The sequence below is a fragment of the Mytilus edulis genome, chromosome 12 (genome assembly GCF_963676685.1).
Source record: "Mytilus edulis chromosome 12, xbMytEdul2.2, whole genome shotgun sequence".
NCBI lineage: Eukaryota > Metazoa > Mollusca > Bivalvia > Mytilida > Mytilidae > Mytilus > Mytilus edulis.
The window spans coordinates 3685231-3706524 of record NC_092355.1 but is presented as its reverse complement, the minus strand read 5'-3'; the positions used below and the strand labels follow the sequence as shown (position 1 = coordinate 3706524).

General features: G+C 31.7%; 1 protein-coding gene across 2 annotated transcripts; it reads left to right on the top strand.

Annotated features, from left to right (window-relative positions):
- The first annotated feature begins 676 nt into the window (after positions 1-676).
- Positions 677-18364, top strand: LOC139499485 (neurogenic locus notch homolog protein 2-like). Of its 2 annotated transcripts, XM_071288168.1 has the most exons (11): positions 738-1109; positions 2678-2758; positions 3654-3761; positions 6319-6426; positions 7573-7680; positions 9149-9256; positions 10003-10091; positions 11261-11354; positions 13170-13386; positions 14692-14730; positions 18025-18364. In XM_071288168.1, exons 1-11 carry the CDS (start codon positions 806-808, stop codon positions 18032-18034), a joined length of 1266 nt encoding a protein of 421 aa, XP_071144269.1. In that variant the 5' UTR covers positions 738-805; the 3' UTR covers positions 18035-18364. The 2 variants fall into 2 exon arrangements, with proteins under 2 accessions (XP_071144270.1, XP_071144269.1); XM_071288169.1 differs by lacking the exon at positions 14692-14730 and having other exon boundaries at positions 677-1109.
- The last annotated feature ends 2930 nt before the right edge of the window (positions 18365-21294 follow it).

The window sequence follows — 21294 nt, the reverse complement described above, 5'->3', positions numbered from 1 at the left end:
CAAATAGATCTTGACCTAATGAACAATTCTATATCTCAGCAGATTTTCTCTAAATGCTTTGGTTTCAGAGATATGAGCCAAAAAATGCATTTTACCCTATTTACTCTTTTTTTTGTTATGTTATGTAGACGAAACGCGCGTCTGGCGTACTAAATTATAATCCTGGTACTTTTGATAACTATTTAGCCATGTCGGCCATCTTGGTTCACGGGCCAGGTCATCGGACACATTTTTAAACTACATACTCTAATGATGATTGAGAACAAGTTTGGTAGAATTTCTCATAGTAGCTTCAGAGAAAAAGATTTTTGTAAAAGGTAACAAAAATTTACAAAAAATATAATTTTTCATCATCGTTTTTTAATTTCAAGTAAAATATCACGTTGATCTTTTAAAACATAGTTATTTTCATTCAATAACTTATTTATCGATTTCTTAATTTGCCTTTGCATTTGAAGTCCCAAAAATACACATTATTTTTTTCCTACAAATTCAATCCAATCAACATATTTTTTTCTGGCTCTGATTTATGCCCCAATGTCTTTCTCATCATAAATCTTATTCAGTTCTGATTCCTACATGTCTGGGGCTGACATTGGAGTTTAATACAAATTGGAGTTAAATACACTTGAATTGTATTGTACATGTATTTGCATTTAGTGAACTGTTCATTTCCTTTTCCTTTAGAGTCTCATACAATTGGAAATTTAACACTCATTCAAATCGTTCAAAGGTTGATATTTCGTAAGTACATATTTTGTCAATTTCGTAATGTATAATTAAAGTATTTTTCATAACAAGAAAAATGACAACCGACGGACATGTAGCGTATTTTACACGTACTGGCAATCCCACATATACCCAGGAAATTATAACATTTCAAGAAAAGGAAACCTTAAATGACGATGGTTTATTTAAAGACAGTGACCATAAATTGCAAGATGATCAATCTGATAAAACTTGGCAGTTCCAGGACAGCAAAGATATGCAAATCAGTAGAAATAGATGGAGATTCGGAACGGTATTGTTTATATCAACGACAGTTTTGTGTTTGGTGGTAACAATTTATTTTACTACATCCAGTTCTAACAAAAGTAAAAATACTCATGGTAAGTCAAATGCTATTAAGTATTATACACGTTTTATCTTATTTGTGGTACTATTAATTGTTCACTCCTTCCAACCCAAATATAGGAGATTCCCTTGTTCTATCAACAAACTAATAACCATAGATAGCTACCTTCAATTGGTAAAGTTCAACTGAAAGTACAATGGGATGAATATAATCATCATACGTCTGTGCGACTTCAGACTTCAGTAAGTATGTAACATAGAATGACCGTTTCAGGCATAGTATTTGGTCAAAATATATATTAGGAAGAACATCATTCAAAAACGATATATTTTAAACGCATTAAGGTCTTTGAACAATGCAGTTTTGTAGTAAAATAATTGACCTATAAATGACTAGATCTTAAATGTGGAATAAATATAAAAACTGCGATTCCCTAATGTCAATATACAATACAAAATTCATATAGAGTTATTTAAACAATTATGTTGGACAGAATAAAGCTGTATCAACATATGAAAGGTTGATTATACTTCTCGAATAAAGAGAGTATGAAGGTTGTCTTCATATGTTTTAAACAGATATATCATGTCAAGAGAATGTTAAATTTTGCGAGCCGTAAGGCGAGGTAAATTCATTCTCAAGACTGGTATTTTTCGAAAATAGCCCTCAAGAACATGACGAATGTTAATGTTTAAAAACGCATTGATGATCGTGACGTTACAAAACGTCCAGTCGGATAGAGGATTTTTTGGCAAATACCATGACAGAGAGGTTAAAAAAAGGCATATCCTTTTGACAAAAAAACCGGCTGCGTTAAAAAATGAACGATATTCATTTGATAACAGTTAATTGGTGAAAAATACTTTTTTTTTTTTTTTTTTCTTTTTTTTCTTTTTTTTTTTTTCCAACTTCAGATACTTTATTTCACTATAATAGTTGTTAACAAATCCCCTTAATGTTACAACAATGGCACTAAGGTTCTGCCCTGTATGGTTAATTACCAATAAAACCAGGGGATTTCATTGGCAAACTTTTATAATTCTACATAGTATTGCGTGTTAGTTACAATTTACAGAGTAATAGCTGTCTACAACATGTGTGCATTACTTTACTTAAAACAATGAAAAGAAAACGGAATTGGTGAAAAATACACTGGCTATCGAGCAATCAAAATCCAAGATTCTTACATAAGGTGTAATTAACGAAAAAAACGAAGGTTCTAAATTCTATTGACAAAGTTGACCGTAATGAATTTGACTAATTATATTAGGTTTCTTTTGCTCTTTCTTTTTAAGCGTGTCAGCGTATTCATACACCTTAAACTTTTAAATTTCTGGCTACAGAGCTCCTGTAAAATATTATTTAAGACAAGGGATTCGGACTCGTCGTCATTAGTTTAGTTTTATTTGTATTCTCATCAAGGTGTTCGGTCATTCTCCAATTACATTGTATGAACAAATTCCAACTCTGATGTCCTTGATTAAACAATTTTGCGTTCCTTCCATGAACCAACCCACACATTTTCTGATAGAAGGGGGCATTGTTGATAAAGAACTAACACTTACGGATTCTAAAATCAATTTATTTATTATTTTGTTAAAGGACACTCAAGTTTACAACAAAAGACGGAAAATATTACCAATTATAAAGGATTAACAGAGACTAACGGTCATACAACTAAAGGTATAATATGATGTACATTCTTTCCACTACCGAAATTGTACTAAAGGAGAAAACATGTAGACTAAATCTTTCTTGCTAATAACATATGTACAGTTGATTAATAATTTTTCCGAATGAATTTCAAATTAAAGACAACAAATACTTGTGCAGCTCCACATACATTTAAACATTATCGACTTTGGATAAGAATATATTTTGAACACTGTCTGATGACCCCGACTGTTTATAGCATAACAAACACTGAAATATTTGAAATGTTATGCCAAGGTCAAGTTCGGTGCTGTTATATCTGTTTCAATGCAAAAAAAAAAGATATTCAATTGAAAATTGTGTGTTAAGATTCTCTGAAAATCTCCGAATAAATGTGAATATATAGATTTTTTTTTATCATGACAAATTCTGAATAGGAAAACAAACAATTTTATATGTATGTTCTTAATGTAATATTAAGATTCAAACATCGTCAAATAAGACATCTTCTATTTATATCAGCTTTTTATTTGTTTCCTTTCTAATCCGCCGTTTCAGATCTACTAAAATTAAATACATTCTGAGAAATACTTTAAAGGTGTTCCTGTAATCGCTATAATTAGTTAATAATGAAATAAAAAAAATTAAAATTCAACCAATGACGAAACGTCAATTTCAATATGAGATACGAACAATGGCGTTACCAAAGTTTTTTTTTAGATTAAAAGCAGGTTAATTGCTTCATATTCTATCATAAAAATAGTTTTTATGATTTGATATACAGTAACGATTTTGCAGATTAGAATTGACTGGAATGTTTATTGTTGTTTTTTACATCTTTGTTTTTGGTGCTTGTTAGATTATAGTCTCACAACTGCATAGCCATAGTATATCAAATTGTTAATAATGCATTGTTTTGTTACAGAAGATGCATGTGTCAGTTCCCCTTGTTTAAATGGAGGAACCTGCGTAACAGCTGGATGTAGCTACTATTGCATATGTCCAAAAGGTATCACGGGATATAAATGTGCAGGTAAAAAATATTAAAAAATTAAGGATGTATTTAGGTGAGGTTTTCGAATTTTGTATCAGGTGTTCGGACCCATTTAGCTTTTCATTTAAGACTTAATAGCTCATAAAATATCATTTACCAAAACTTTGTTCCATTTGATTTCAGACCCAAATAGTACCAAAGCATATAGAAGATAAAAGTATTAGTCAGTCCTTTGCCGTTATATTTTAAAAATTGAATTTCATGAAAAGGAATTTCATGACCTATCAATATTTTTAGCTTATTTTGTACCTTAACTAACGCTCTTCATACTTATAGAATCAATTTTGAATTCTTGATTTTCTTACTTTCACCTACGTACATTCTTGACTACGATATATTTACGACATAATGTGTTTGAACTTTTGATTATGTCCTTTGAATACAGATTTATAATTTTTTATAATTCCTCGGAGTTCGGTAATTTTGTTATTAATAGACACTATTTAGGTGTAAACACCTTTATTTAAACGAGTAAGCAGTAAATTTGTTTTGACTCCTGCAATAACACCAGCACAATTTTAACGTTAATAATCTTGATAATCTCAATGGTATATGATAACAGTGAGGTTTTACCTTGATGATAAGATTCATGCATAAATGTTATGTTAATTACTGTGTAATTTCGTCAACTTCTCTGTTTCATATAATTAAAGGGCTAGCATGTCTGGGTGTCCTGTCTTTATTACCTGTTTTCAGATCATGTCTATCTTTTTGTAATCTATTGACTCTTAAAAATATTGAATGAAACTGAAAAGTATTCAAACATACTGGTATTTGGATTTCTATGTAGTATTTTCGCATTTATTAGCGATAATTTAGATACCAAATGGATATTAGAAAGTTATATACAATGTACAACATATACCACGTATGAATTGTTACAGTTTGTCCGATGGTGTGGTGTATGTAAGGTTAGTTGGTAGACTCGAGAACTCACACAAAACCAAATGCTATTTCATTTTTTATCATGTTTAAATCTCAATAAGCCTTTATGATATACAAATCAAAGAGAAAATCTTAAAGTGATTGAATAGGTTCATTCTAAAAAATGAGCAAGACAGGGAGAACGTCTCATGTAATGCAATATCAACTGCAATGGGAAATTACACTTTGTCAATACAATGGAATTTGATGCGACAATAATACAAGTGGTTTAGCTAGATATAAAACCAGGTTTAATCCACCATTTTCTACACAAGAAAATGTCTATACAAAGTCAGAAATATCCTTTTCTTTTAGAATTTTCCTCTGAGTTAAGTATTTTTGGGGATTTTAATTTTTTCAAAATATCATAATATGTTACAATCAGTTACTCGACTAATGCGGTATGTAATGATCAAAGACAAAGAAAATACCTGTACCAAGTCAGGAATATCAAAGTTGTTATCCATTCGGTTGATGTGTTTGAACTTTTAATTTTTCCATTTGATTGGGGACTTTCCTTTTTGAGTTTTCCATGGAGTTCAATATTTTTGTGACTACTTTTTTCTCCAGTAGGGTTAATTCACGGATGAATACGGAATTCGATCATGTCTGGTCAAATCTGCATCATGTTTTGATTTTAACGCTATATAGCAATTTAATTGAAAATATCTGACGTACTATACAAACTAAGAAATAAACCTGATTTATTTTATGTGTAATACTATGATGAAAAATGACAATGAAAATTTATATGAATAAAATTGCACCTTTTGTTTTGACGACTTACTAAAAATCTAAATATATGAAATGTTTCATTCAATTGTGACACTATAATATATGTGGATAACAATCTTTAAACGTCTGCTTGAAGAAAATGTTAAATAATAGAAGAGTACTTTATAGTATAAGTAATATATATGATTAAATTTCACAACCATGATACAAGTGGAAATTTCCAACATAGTTATATTACCACTTTTAAATAACAGTTTAGCACTTAAAGCAATCGAAATGCATCGTGAGACTGTCTTCTTAATAAAGTGTTGTCTAATTGCCTCAAGTGTTTGTGTGGATTGTATCATTGATACAGAAACAGTAACAAACAAGATGACCCATTTTGTTATTTACAAATAGCCCCGAAAAGGGTTAAGTGTAACAATCCCACATTTATTCGAAATGTCATCATAGATTTCCATTTATATACCAAAAGTCATCCCCAGATCAGCTTTATTTCCATCTCCGCTAAGACATAAAGGCTACAATTTTCATAAAACATTTTTTTAAGTTTACTGGCATAACATAATATGAATAGTTGTTGGCATAACGATAAACAACCTATTCTAAACATTTTTTTCTGTTGTCCAACGATTGTACTATAGAATTCATTGGCACACATTTAGAAAATCCGCCTGACATTGACACCTGCGTTAAGACATTCTTAACAACCTGAATTGTGTCATTAATATTAAGATATGTATTAAAACCTATACAATTTAATCTTTTTTACACAATATGTAATAAAAACTAATTATGCTCTTTCTTATTATTATAAGGACACCATGCACCTTTCCCTAAATAAAATAAAGTACGATGTTTTATATTATATTTACAGTGACTCCATGTACAAGTTCACCCTGCTTAAACAATGGAGAATGTAAAGTCAAAAACGATACATACCAATGCCATTGTCCTGTTGGTTTTAATGGACCTGAATGTCAAGGTGAATGTATATATCTAAAAATATTGCATATAAAACAAAACTTCCAAATGAAATAGGCCCGTTGTTTAGCTTTGATCTGAATCTCAAGGCAGATACTGGTGGACTCTCTGCATGCAAAATCAAAACATTTTCTTAATGACTACTTTTTATCTGAAGAGTTAAGTTAGATATGAATAGAAGTTGATATTAAACACAAAATGACATCTTTTTCTTTCGCTATTATTATGAATAAACAAAATGTAATTCTTTAAGATGGTATAGGTAGAAGAATGTATTTACATGATGATGTGTAAGACCTGGTTTTCGAGATATATTAAAAGGAGATATTTATTTTCTACCTCTAGCTAACAAATAGGTATAGCATAATACATGTTTCGCTTTTTTTTTTCTGAAAAGAAAAATAGTTCGGATTAAAACATGAGACAAATGGGCACAAAAATATATTTCAAATAATGTCTGAAGTATGTGCTAATATAAATTTAAAGTGAGAAGGAATGAATGCACAAACGGAAACAATAAATTAAGACTACATTTATTTAGTTTACATATTTTAAAATCTCGTAAATATATTAGGAGAAGCATATCAAGGTAACACATAGAAACTGAGGGAACTGCCTTTATCACAAAGGGAGCATGACCGGTTGCGTCGACAATGAAAGCGTTGAATGCTATTCATGAATCAACCGCTATTCTATCTCATATCAGTTAATGTGTCCATATAGGCAATAGTAAACAATTCGTGAAATAATCAGATGAGATTTTTATGTTAGTATCTTAAATTTAAGAACACGAAAACAAGTTGTAAATGTATTTAGACACCGACAGATCGTATCGGTCAACACATTCTTTGAAATCCGATTAGAAATAAAGATTTGTTGTCGATTAGAGTTAATTGATACGGCGATAGAAATCGTTGTAATGATGAATATTGTATATTAGGATTATATAAATTTATGACACAAAAGCAAGCTAATGTTTTTCTATTTAAGCACAATTTGTTTAATAGACTTCGTTGTGCCTACTTTGGTGTATGCCGCATAATTACTGTTCAAAATGTTTGAAGAGATATTACGGTAATATATTTAATGTGTATATTTTGAATTCAAACATGAAAATATCTACTGAATAATCTTGGTTTTTCTTTAGAAACACCGTGCTCTGTGGAACCTTGCTTTTACAATGGAACATGTACTGTCCTTGGGAGTTCATTCAATTGTGCGTGTAATGAGGGATATAATGGATCAAAATGTGAAGGTTGTTAAACTATGTTATAGTGTCTTACACAATTTAGTGAGGTAGACGTATCAGACCTTCGAATGATTAAATTTTCTTAAATGTTTAAAATAACTGGTGATTTATGTCTGATTGTTTTGTGTTAGGTCACACAAGCTCGCGTACACGTGCGTTCGATATATTGTAATGTAATGCATCCTCTTAATCTATTTGCAAAGGCTCAAAACGCAAAGTTGTGTTAAACTTATTTTTTAAACTGAAAATCAAACATTTCACACATTTTGTGTCATTGATGAAAATAACATAAACTTGTCAAGTCTCAAGTAAGATGGTCTATTGAAGTAATGTATATGTGTTATTAAAGAGAAATTATAATTAATTTTTTAATGATATTTTACTGGCATTCAAATTAGGAAGTTATCAAAGTTAAATTATAATGAAATTGATTGGGGTCCATATTTCTCTATCATGAATGTTATAGGACAAATTTTACACCTTATTCTTTTATTTGTTAACCATACAGTATAAGTAATGAAAAATGAACAAATTCATGTATCGAAGAATTTTAGTAAGCTAAAGATAACATCATCACGTCAATTGTTAATCCTCAAACAAGGATAATTCTATAATTTCGTTAGCAATTTTAACTTAAGATCTAGAATTGCCATTCCTGTGTTATAAATAACTATTTTTATGTTGTCCAATAAAGCATATTGACTAAAATACATGTAAAGGTGAAAAATATAAATATTTTATCCATTCGATTTGCGCAAGATTCAATGACAATGACATTAGAAAATAAAAAAAAATACCTCCAAACTTTTATTCTATTTGTTCAACTAAATTGTCAAAAAGTGCGATTGAGTGATCCATGTTTAATCAATCATCGATTTTCCTTATATAGTGTTACAACGATACAATACACGTGCTCAAGTTGAGTAGGGTCAATGTCTTTATAATATGTCAGTCAAAGAGGAAGACTATATATTTTGTTTCATAATGTTCATATTTTTACTATAGGTCCAGTTTTTTACAAACTTGTTACACCAATGCCCCATGAGAAAGATTTCTCTTATTGATATTTTTTTCGTCTTATTTTTATAAGATTATAACGAATGAATCATTGATGTCTCTATATTTTTATATTGGTTTCTGTAATTCTCGATTGAAAAAAGATATATACCAATAAGTACGATCTATATCATAAAAAATTGGAATGGAGAAATTGCCATTGATAACCATTAACCATGGACCGCCAAGAAATACTCTCCCTGGTATTTATCGAAAAAGCATAATTTTGAATTTTCAGCATGCGTTTTGGAGTTTTGAAAGTTTTGAAATGGTATATTAATATAAACCAAGACCAATTTTAATATCTGCTACGTACTACTTACTAATTGCCTTATATAAAAAAAAAATGTAATCCGGATAGATAACTTTATTATAATAGTATGATTCCACTTCATTGCTTCTATTTTCATTTTTACAGTCACGCCATGCTTCAGTTCACCATGTTTAAATGGCGGAACATGCACACCAACCGGAAGTAGTTTTATTTGTTCCTGTCCAACTGGATACTTTGGAAATCAATGTCAAGGTCTGTTATGCCTGAATATTCTATCAATATTTTGGTCATCAGTGCGATTTATCTAATTCATGATGGACAAAATATACAAACTCAAAATTTAAAAGAAATGGAATCATAAAACTACAACATCAATTTTGGGTTTAATTGTTTTTTTTTTTAAATATGACACTGATTTAATAAAAAGTGATTAACAACAATTGGAAGTGTCTACAAGTATAATGTAAATTGTGCAAAGTTATAAATAACTCACAAAAGATACCAGTTATAACAAAATCTAAAATTAGGCGCCAAAAGAGATGACAGTATTCGGATGGAAATGAATACCATTACTTAAATAATTAAACCAAGCAAATAAAAAGAACAATGATCAAGTAAATATTTAGTTACCTCCCGATTGAACATAACGAAGAAAAACATAAACAATAAAGGAAATTAAGAAGGGAAATTGGAAATGTTTAAAGAGACAACAAATCGACCATATAGCAGAAAGCAGCCAAAGGCTTCCAAAGGGTCATCAACCCCGCAACCGTATGTGCGCTTAAGCTAGTCCCAAAATAAAAATAAATGTACTATTTTAGTACATAGATGTTTTGAATTCGTTGCATTAGCGTACGCAAAATACGTGATTATTAGTTAACAGTTAATTGATATGATTAATTTTTTTTTAATGTATAACTACGTACTCAAACTAAAATTTTCAATCCATCGATAATAATATCTTTTTAATTTTAATATCTATGACTTACATTTTACAGTTCAACGATCTTGCCAATACGGCTGGAAGATGCATGAAGACAAATGTTATTACTTCAGCAGTAGCAACACGAATTGGAGAGGTGCCAAGGTTGGGAATATCTATACATTAAAAACATGTAACATTATTCTTTTATAGTACTTTACGTACTTTGATTTACGTTCGTTGAGTTACTTTCCTTTGATATCATTCTAATATGATTTATGTAAACCCCATATATTATTAATATATGATTATTCGTGTCGAATACAAATGAACACGTTGCCTCTTTGTTTGTCATTTTTATTATCGACATACGGCCCCAGTGAATATTAAAGAACATAAAAATAGTCATTTGAAAGTAGTATGTACCATAATAGTTTTATACGATTTTCTATATTGCACCAAACAATAATTAATTTATACTGGAAATTAGTAACTGATTTATGAATTTTGGTTGCAACAAACATATGAAAACAATACAAACATAAATTGTGTTCATATTTTAAAATTTTTGAACATTCAAAAAACCGCCATTGCTAAGCAACTTAAATTATGCATTGATTCCTAAATGCACAAAAGTCATGTCGAATCTTACCATTTAATTGTCTGTTTGTCTTTCTGAGTCATTGCATTTAACATTGGTGAGCAAAGTTCTATCTAGAGTTTTGTTACAGTTGACATACACTTTTTCTTTAAAAAGCTAAAAAGAATTTAATAAGATTTTTAAATATGACCATAAAAAATGTATAACGCACTTAATAATTATGGGCTACATGAAAACAAATCTGAATCACAAACCAAAACCGAGGGAAACACATTAACTATAAGAGGAAATGTCGAGAAAACAAAATCATTGTGAAACATCAAAAACAAACGCCGACATACATAGCACCGGACTATTTGATAACAACTGCAATGTTCCTGACTTCACACAGGATACTTTAAGAAAAAAACTACGGATTATCGTTAAACCTGCATTGAAAGGCATGCCAAACCTCCTGCTTATATGGCAATGTTGAAAACATCACTACAATGTCAACATAACGTGACAGGAGTACAGTGCAAATAAACACAAAACACTCAGGACAGAAACATACGTAATATGATAATACATGTAAACCAAAATAACAACAGAATAACAACGGACACTCCCCATGAATTTACGACAGTACATCCGAATATCTGATAATAGTACAAACAAGATTAGCGAACATCCTGCCACAGTTGGTCAATCGTACACATTCTTATAATATTTCATTCAAAATTAAATATTTCAGAGTGCTTGTAATAAGCTTAACAGTGTGCTTGCAGAACCAAAACAGTGGAGTGAAATAAGTTTTCTTAAAGCAAAAGCCAAAAAGTTCAGGAAAAGTACGTATCAGTTATTTTAAAATTACTTCAAATAATTAAATTAAATATAAGGGTAACAGTACTCTAAATGAATTTGGATATTTGCTTCCACCTTTTGTGGCAGCAATTATTTTTATAAATATTGACAAAAGCGTATTAAAGAAAACAAAGAGATCAACAAGATACAACCAGTACGTACAGATATGTATTTTAATTTGTTTGACTTATTGTTGTCTGTTTTCCTACGCACTCCTTTCGAACACACATTACTAAACTCTCTAATAGGTTAGTTCCGAAAAGTGGTTCAATCGAAGAATGACAGTTTCTGGAAAAAGTTAGTAAGTACATCTTCTGATATCCTTCAACCAGATCAACCGAATCATCTGCGATTACCCCTACATTTGGGTAGGATAATTTTACTTAAGTCTCTAGTGTCTATGTTGTGTTTTGTACATTGTTACTTGTCATACAAGTGAGAGGTTTGTCTAGCTATACAACCAAGTGTTATCCATCTTTTTTCAACACAAGGAAATGCAAGTTCCAAATCATGAATGTGACAGTTTTTTATATTTATTTCTTGATTTTTTCCATTTAAAAAAAGACTTTCCGTTTTAGGTTTTCCATGGAGTTTTTTTCTTTTGTTATTTTACATTTGTCTTTTGGTTCCTAAGATACCATGACGATTTCAGTTTATTCTATACTTATGAGTTTGATTAACCACTTTTAGTTGTTAACAATTATTGTAGTATACATTTGTCATACTTTTGACCTCTTAAACAATCTACATTCAATGTATTTAACGTGCGCAATTTTATTGGACTATGTTATTATTATCACCTAAAGAACTATATTTTTGAAAAGGTATTCGATAAGTTTCCATACATTACACCCCAGTTCTATTTTATACTTCATAGATTCTATTTCTGAAATAAGTGTAAATTGAATAGATCTTTTGGTACGAATAACAATGGATATTGACCACAGGGTGTGACGAGAGAGGTTTCTGGAAACCCCTGTTTTTACATCCCGAAATCACAGTCCAATGTTATTCATAACAATAGATATTGATTATTTTTTAGATAGCATGAACCTTTAATAGTGTTCACTCCAAGTTATTTCCATGTATTAAAAAAAAACTTTGGGCGAAGTGGAGATGGTTCCGACATTTTAGGAAATTACCATAGCGAAAAACAATCATTAAGGATCTTAAAATGATTGATACCAGTCATACTAGTATGTCTTTATCTTAAACCATCGATCTAAAAAAAGGGGGATGTTAACACCCGGACCCCCTCTGAATTGTCTAGTGGCGGAGTACGGGGTCCGGGTGTTGAAAAACCCTCTTTCATTTGAATCATCAATAGATTTGAATGGGAACAAATGGTTAGACCCCGTTTTGTCCTGGTTAGAAACCCCTTTTAAAAATGACTGGAGCCGCCCTATGAGTTGCGGAGTCTGGGGTTTTGAATCCCAATTAATTTGAGCAACCAATGCATTTGAAGGAGAAAAATTCCCCACCGCTCTTTACTCCTGGGTTCGGAACCCTCTTTTCAGAATGGCTCAATTCACCCCAGAAATTTGTCCTCAAATGGGAGTTGCTAAATATTCAAGCTGCATCTTTGTATGTAGAGCGTATCCGGTTGTCGCGTTTCCAATCTAATGCAGTCTTCCGGCCGACGGGATTTCTTATCCAGAGACACCTATCTCTCGGTGTATAACTATTACTTCTGACCTATCAAGCATATAGACTTTCACATTAGAGCGCAACTTTTTTGTGTCAAACACAAAATGAATTGTCCAATACGTCGTTTATCAATTCTTTAACAAAATTTTCAGCTTTTTGGCTTGGTGGATCAGATCTGACTACAGAAGGTGTGTGGGTATGGACAACTAGTGGACAGGGATTCACAGTAACCGATTGGCATACACGTACTGTACACGAACCAAATAATGCGAATGGAGTAGAACATTGTCTGGACATGCATAAAAACTTAGATTATGAATGGAACGATGACAATTGTTGGAATGAGAATAGATTTGTATGCGAAAAAACGTTAGTACACTTTAAATTCTTTAAATTAATGATTATTGTGGATTCATTATTATTTGTTGGATACTGATTTCTGTGGGTTCGTGGGTACAGGTTCTTCATCTTTTATATAAGCTTTGGATATCAAATATTTTAAACACGAGCATCACTGAAGAGACATGTATTGTCGAAATGCGCATCTGGTGCAACAAAATTGGTACCGTTAATTTTATTACTACCACTGGGTCGATGCCTCTGCTGGTGGACTATTAGTCCCCGAGGGTATCACCAGCCCAGTAGCCAGTACTTCGGTACTGGCATGAAAATACGGATTTTTTGTGTTATTAAAATTTGCTGTTACAAAATGATGGAAATTATTATAAATTAAGGAATTTATCTCCCTCATGCAAAGCTCTGATTCCTTTCACGGATTTGGCTATACTTTTTGGACCTTTTGGATTAAAGCTCTTCATCTTTTATATAAGCTTTGGATTTCAAATATTTTGGCCACGAGCATCACTGAAGAGACATGTATTGTCGAAATGCGCATCTGGTGCAACAAAATTGGTACCGTTAATTTTAACTACGTTTTCAAATGTTTAACGAATACCATACTTTCAATAGGCTTTAAATGCAGAGATTGGCAAAATCACGAATTCAAATATCTTCGAAAGTTTTCAGCAATCCACGAACATAAGTGAATCCACAGTACATTACATTTGGTAATTATATAGGATACAAGAGTAATTAAACAATCTATACTGTGTTTCATAACATGCAACGTCAGCAGATAAATATCTTACCCTTCGCCAAGGGTATTATTTAATTAATTCTGTAGAATAATTAAAGCGTATACACAAGAAAACCAACCATTATATATAGTGGTAGGATCATATTTCATGTAAGTCGATCCTTATGCACATTACCATGTCATTAAAATTGTAAATATCTAAAAACAAAATCGACATGACGTCACGATCGCGGTTTGTAACTGGCGATGATATGTATGATTTTTTGGTCTTTTGGTTTTTGTCTGTTTCGTAGACACATCTGTGAATGATTTAATAAAAAATCATGGAAATTTCGGAAGCTCCAGAAACCAGAACGGTTGTTTGTGTCGTTCAAGGTTACGGGACTTCTTCACACCATAATGCACCTATATTCAAAGTATGAGTTAAGAAGTTAGTTCACAACAAAAAATTGCAAAAAAATAATTGATTAGGTGCAATATTTCCAAAACCGGTAAACTGATTTTTCTGAAAGTTTTAGAGAGAATAAATCTTTATGTGCTTACCATTTTTGCATTTTTCACTTAAACCTACATTGAAGCTCCACAATATTGAAGATAACGGGTAAACTTCGTAACAGGTGAGCTTAAAAGTATGCTCGACAAAATTTTAACCACGTTGACCGATCTTACCTTTGATATTAACCGGATCTGTATTCCACGTTTTAGGAAACTCATCACTTTCTCCTACGTCTTCTAAAGCGTCCTCGCTGATGACAGTACCAGTTTTTCCACATACAATTGATAATGTAGGTATACCCCGCACTTCAAACGTTTTAGACAATTTGTTCTAATAAAATAAGATGTGATGAAATAACATACAATAGGGTTAATGAACAATGACTGCCATATATGCAGTAAAATTCGTGTATTTATTTATATCACACATGCATGGTTATAAAATTATGAATACAACATCGACCGGTTTTTCTTTTTGTTGAAGACCGCTCGGTGACCAATAGTTGTTTAATTTTGTGTCCTTTTGGTCTTTTGTGGAGAGTGGTATCATTGGCAACCATACCACCTGATCGTATTTTATTATTATTATTATTAAAATGACTTTTCAATAAATTATGTCAGAAAAGCACCGATAATAGGGAATAGTTAGATAATAGTACGAAATCGACTTCAGTACGCATGGCATCGGTTCAGGGACACTCAAAACCCAAAGTTTGAAAAACGGTAATTATAAAACACAAATGTTTAATTTAAGGATCTCAAATATTATATAAGGTTTTTATAAAATATAATTATATTGTCCAATAATATGCAAAAACAGTTTGATTATTAGCCTCCAGCTAAACTTAGTAAATATAATAGCGATAATTGCTTCATTTGTAGTTGTGAAAGATACATGTATTAACTTTCATCGGATGAAGTTGTGAATTACTGAAATCTATAAATACTGTCAGTTTGCAATTGAATATTTCTTCCTTTTGTTTAATACAGTGATATTGTGCGTGCTATTGTTCAATACTGTGCTACTGCGCAATACTGTGCGGTTAAAGATTTCTTGCTTTTATGCAAAACTGTTGTTTTTCGCTATAGCGCAATTGAAGATGCGCGAACACATGCCATGTCACAGTCAAGGCGAGTAACGCTTACTGCAAAATTACCGAAACTGTGCAAGAAAGGGGGGAAAAAACAAAAAACAACGTAAATGATTACCCTTCGTTCTTCGTCGTCATATGGAACTGTTAACCAAGGCATTTCTTTGTAATAATCGTCAAAACTCGAATGGTCCCTGTCGGAACTAACAAAGATGATTTCAAATGGGTGACCAGCATTCTTCCATGTCTCATATTTCTTGGCCAAATGTGGTGTAAAGGCACGGCAAGGTGGACACCAATGTGCAGAAAAATAAACACCTGCAATATACAACTTTACATGACAGTAAAGAAATGAGCTAGCATAAAGTAAACACCCATTAAACTAACAATGAAAACGGAGTATAGTCGGTATGCATATATCGATGGTAAATAAATCAAATATATATTAGTACATATTGGGGCTGCTTCTGTCCCCCTTTTGATAGATGTTCGAATAAGTCGGATATCATGACTATTTTTTTGGTGTCAATCCTTAATAGGAAAATCTTATCATATCATTAGGGGTCAACATGGTGAAAGTTTACTGATCAAGTGCTCTTTTATTATACATAGGTATATTCGAGTACTCCGTTGGAAAATATCTTTAAAAAGGGAGCAGAATTGGTTTGTGAGTCGTTGTCTAATGAACGTTAAACATTCAACTTATCTTCTTAATAATTTACGATTATTAGCTACTGGTTATCATTGAGAAAGACCAACCTAATGAACAACTATCAAATATCTATTGAATAAAAATGACTTCATGTTTCACATTGTCATATTGGGGCCTTTTATAGCTGACAATGCGGTATTTGCTTTGCTCATTGTTGAAGGCCGTAGGGTGACCAAAAGTTGTTAATGTCTGTGTCATTTTGGTCTCTTGTGGACAATTGTCTCATTGGCATTCGTACCACATCTTCTTTATATTCATAGATTATTTATATTAAAGAGATATAAAATTTTGTAAACGTAATGAAAATGAATATGTAGGGGCAGGACCATGGAAAAGATTGGTGAGCTTAATCGTACATATGGCCCGAATACACAGTTCTTTCATAAAGCATTTCCGTAAGACATTAAAATCAAATTAAAAGAATAAGCAACTCCTCTATATTAAACAGATTTTTAAAGTGTAGTGTACTACTATAGGGACAAATAATATCAAAATTATAGAAAAGACTACCAGTTTTAACTTAAAATATGGACACTTTTATGTTACGGGGGTCTAAAATTCAGTGGGACAGCTTCTGACACATTGTTTGTTAACCTTTTTTTCTTGCATTAGATATAAAGAAATAAATTTGGAAAGTGTATGTAAAACACATTGCAAGTTATATACTGTTCCCTTTATGAACCATTTATCTAGAGACAATAACTTCGTTTAAACATAATATTCCTGAGGCATTAAAATAACAATTTAGCCCAATCGCAGGAAACCTATGATGAAGGACTTTTGTAGAAGAACATTAATTTCATAAAGAATGAAACCAATAAACGAGTATCGTTTTTGTATTCGACATTTTGGTATTAACTAGATTATTTGAGTTCTCATTGACATCACATATTTGGTAATCGACATATTTACGGGTTTACTTACAATTCCGTTTAGCACGTGTTATGTGCGCTAAACTTGTCACTTTGCATATAACAACTCAAGAGAAATAGACACTATTGTATTTATCTATTACTGCACCTACCAATTGTATGATATCAATAAGCTTATAGCATGTACCGTAACACGATCAGTAAATAATGAGGTCAGACCTATATTATGGTCTCTTATGATATTCCGATTCGTTTGATGTGTTTGAGTTTTTGATTTTGCCACTTGATTAGGGACTTTCCTTTTTGAATTTTCCTAGGAGTTCCGTATTTTCAGTGAAAAGTGAAAAGTAAAATCTCAAAAACACTAAACTCCGAGGAAAATTCAGAACGGAAAGTCCCTAATCAAATGGTAAAATCAAATAATAAAACACATCAAAGGTATGGAAAACAGCTGTCACATTCCTGACTTGGTACAGGCATTTTCAAAATGGTGTTATAGCGCTAAACCTCTCACTTGTACGACAGTCGCATCAAATTCCATCATATTGACAAAATATCACAAATATGGGCACAACAACAACACGAACCCCACCAAAAACTGAGGTGATTTCAGGTGCTGCTCCATATGTGGAAACCGTCGTGTTATAAGTGAATTACCAATATAATAACAAAAAAATAAAAAATGAATACACAATCATTCACATTAAATACACGCCTATATCTTTATAATCCTTATTTCAGATTGGAGTAAACAATAGGACAAAGACAGACCAGAACACGTGGTGACATTTAATAGAACATGAGCATATACCTGTAACAATTTTAATGTTACTTCTGTTTTCAATTTTTATGTTTATCTTTATCGAACAATGTTCTCATAATATGCATGTGTATATATGCATAATTCTTGTAAAATTATTTTGAAATGGGATCACTCATATCAAATCTTTTACTTTTCGAATAGTGGTGCAGCAGAGTACAGAATTTCTTGTACCTTATGGCATATGATACTTCATTAGAAATGTTAAGTCGTGCACTTTTTGAACATTATGTGTTATAAATAAAGAAAAATGAGCATCCATGCTTCAAATCAATGCCAAAGGTTTTCATGTACTGAAAAAAAAAACTAATAATTTCTACAAAATAATACTTTATTTAATTAATTATATAAGTAGTATTGTTTATCAATTTTAAGATCCGATTTAGATGTGTTTAAAATGGAGCATGATATCAGAATAATCATTGGTCTTTTGACGTTTTAAGGGAATTTCAAAGCCTAATAAATAACCGTAACATAATGACCTTCATTTTTGACCTCGGGAAATATTATTTCTAGAAAAGATAAACATACACGAATCATAAGTATCAAACGAGTACCCGAAACGCATTGTTGATAAAATTCAACAGAATTTTCAGGTTAAAATTTACCAGGTTTCTGGAACTACATTCCCACTGTTAGTCTTTATACACAATGATTTTAAAAACGATATCAGTAGCATGAGTGATCGAAGTTGCAACTAAGATTAAAACAAAAATTAAAAACAACACGATTTATAATGTCATGCGTCCGAATCGCTTTTCTGGATTTACCTTCATCAGGAACGCTCAAATCCAAACATTTGAAATCCAAATAAATAAATAGCCAAATTCATCTAAAGCCAACTTTGCCTGAGCGAGTTGAAACCTTAGTTTCTTAATAGTTACAAAATTTATAAACGGACAATTTTAGTTAAATTTGTTAAATCATTTCAGTACTGACTACTGAGCTGATCATACCTTCGGGGACTGATAGTCCAACAGCAGAGGTATCGACCCAGTGGTGTAAAAATTTGAAAACAACACGTCCGAAACACTTTTCAGGATTTACCTTCATCAGGAACGCTCAAAGACAAACATTAAACTTCGAATACCATTTAGCTAATGATTTTAATTTAAAAACATATGTTTAAACTGAGTTAATTAAAAAAATATATATGCCTGTGCGAAACGTGAAATAATAGAAAAAAATTGTTTGAGAATTAGTTATGTCAATTATCTAGACTGGTTATAACTATTTAAAAATATAACCATGAAGACAGGATAACAATGAAATTTTTAACCAACACAGGAAAAATAGTTAAGCACAACAAAAATAGTTCATCTCTTAATTAACAAGCCGTTCTATCAACATGTATACCATTAATATTCCATTGCAAAAAAATTCCCCTTCCTCCTGAAAATCAGATGGTCAACTAATGTGGTCGAGAGCCGTGGTGTAGTGGTTAGTGCATCGGACTACTAATACAAAGGTTTCTTGTTCGATCCTCGTTCCGGACAGAAAATTTCAGGGACTGAATTTTCGGCTCTCCCATGGCACCAATTGCGAGTATGGTCTTGAAGAAACGATGATGACTGTCGGAAGGTGACGATAAATGGCGGACCCGTGTAAAGAGATAGCCATATGTCTTGCACATATAAGACACCCTTGTCGATGTCGTAGAAGAGCAGGTTAATGCCGCTACAAAAAGGCACTTGCACACACAAAGTTGAAAGGGATTAATATAAGTTGCAATAACTTGTTTCCCAATCCACTATAAATAAACATGTTCGAACTAACTAATGTTTAATTATGGTTTTAAATGAGCAATATTTGAGGTTTTGTCATATATAAAAAGGTCAGTAATTATATCAATAATAATATAATTATGATAATCGTAATTTAATTTGTATGAAACGTCATTGAATATTCATAATAAATCCAACCGTCTTACTATTTAAGTGTATCTACACTTAGCCGGCAAAAGGACTTCATTGACCTTCGACTGCATGTAGTCAAAACTGATTTAAACTACATGTAAACATTTATAATTATCAAAAGGAATGTATTAGAGTTAAGTTTAAGTATTGAGTTCACTTACATCACACCGAGTTAACATTAATGTGAACACGGTTATATTCTCAAACAAAATAGTTGATATTAATCTGACATTGACTTCATAGTGAAGGACAATAAGACAATAACAATCAAAACCAAGGAGTAAACAAAGACTCACAAAACCAATGGACATTCACATCAACAGTTAAAAATAAGAAATAAGAAATAACACGAACTCCACTAAAACCCGGGAATGAAATCAGGTGCTCCGGAAGGGTAAACATTTTCTGCACTGCATACGGCACCCGTCGTGTTATTTCTATGTTCAGTTCGGTAATGATGGAAGGTTATTATGGCTGAGAATGAATATCAGATATGATTTTTGACACACTTTTGTCATAAGGTCCAATCAGCTCATGATGGCGACCGTAAAATGTCTGAAGTGATGACCTTAATTTGATTGATTCATAGCCCTGTCTTAGCAAGTTGTGAGAAAGCAGTTTTCCTCGTTCAACAAAATCAGCGTACTTTGAGCTAGCTAAAGTCTAACAGTAACGTATCAATTAAGACACATATATGCCATATGCTGGTGCCGCTGGGATGTTGCTACACAGAAATGAAAAGCTGAATATAGAAAAATTAAAATCATCTCGTTTGTCATAAATTTTGGTATTCAACCTACCATCAGTTGTCAATTCGAGAAAAAGTTCTAAATATGAAGCAGACTTGTCTGTGTCGGTAGTATCTTTCATTTCAAGTTCACTCGGATATATTATATAAATATGTATACATCAAAGGTGTTTTGATATTCCTTATACAAAACAGGAAGATGTGGTATGATTGCCAATCAGACAACTCTCCACACGAGACCAAATGATATATGAATTAACAGCTTTAGGTCACTGTACTACGGCCTTCAACAATGAGCAAATCCCCATACCGCATAGTAAGCTTTAAAAGGCCCCGAAATCATAATTGTCAAATAATTAAAACGAGGAAAACTTACAGCCTATTCAATTTACAAAAATGGTCCCCTCGTGTTAATATATTGTCAAAACTGCGTTAAGGGAACACGTGTGTCATATTAATACACCATACATTTTATCGCGTGACCATAAGGAAATTTTATTATTATGTGTGTATTCAATGGTAAATCA

Coding starts and splice junctions, on each gene's coding strand:
- LOC139499485 (XM_071288168.1), top strand. CDS start 806: ATGACAACCGACGGACATGTAGCGTATTTTACACGTACTGGCAATCCC. Junction 1,110..2,677: donor CAAAAGTAAAAATACTCATG/GTAAGTCAAATG, acceptor ATTTTGTTAAAG/GACACTCAAGTTTACAACAA. Junction 2,759..3,653: donor TAACGGTCATACAACTAAAG/GTATAATATGAT, acceptor GTTTTGTTACAG/AAGATGCATGTGTCAGTTCC.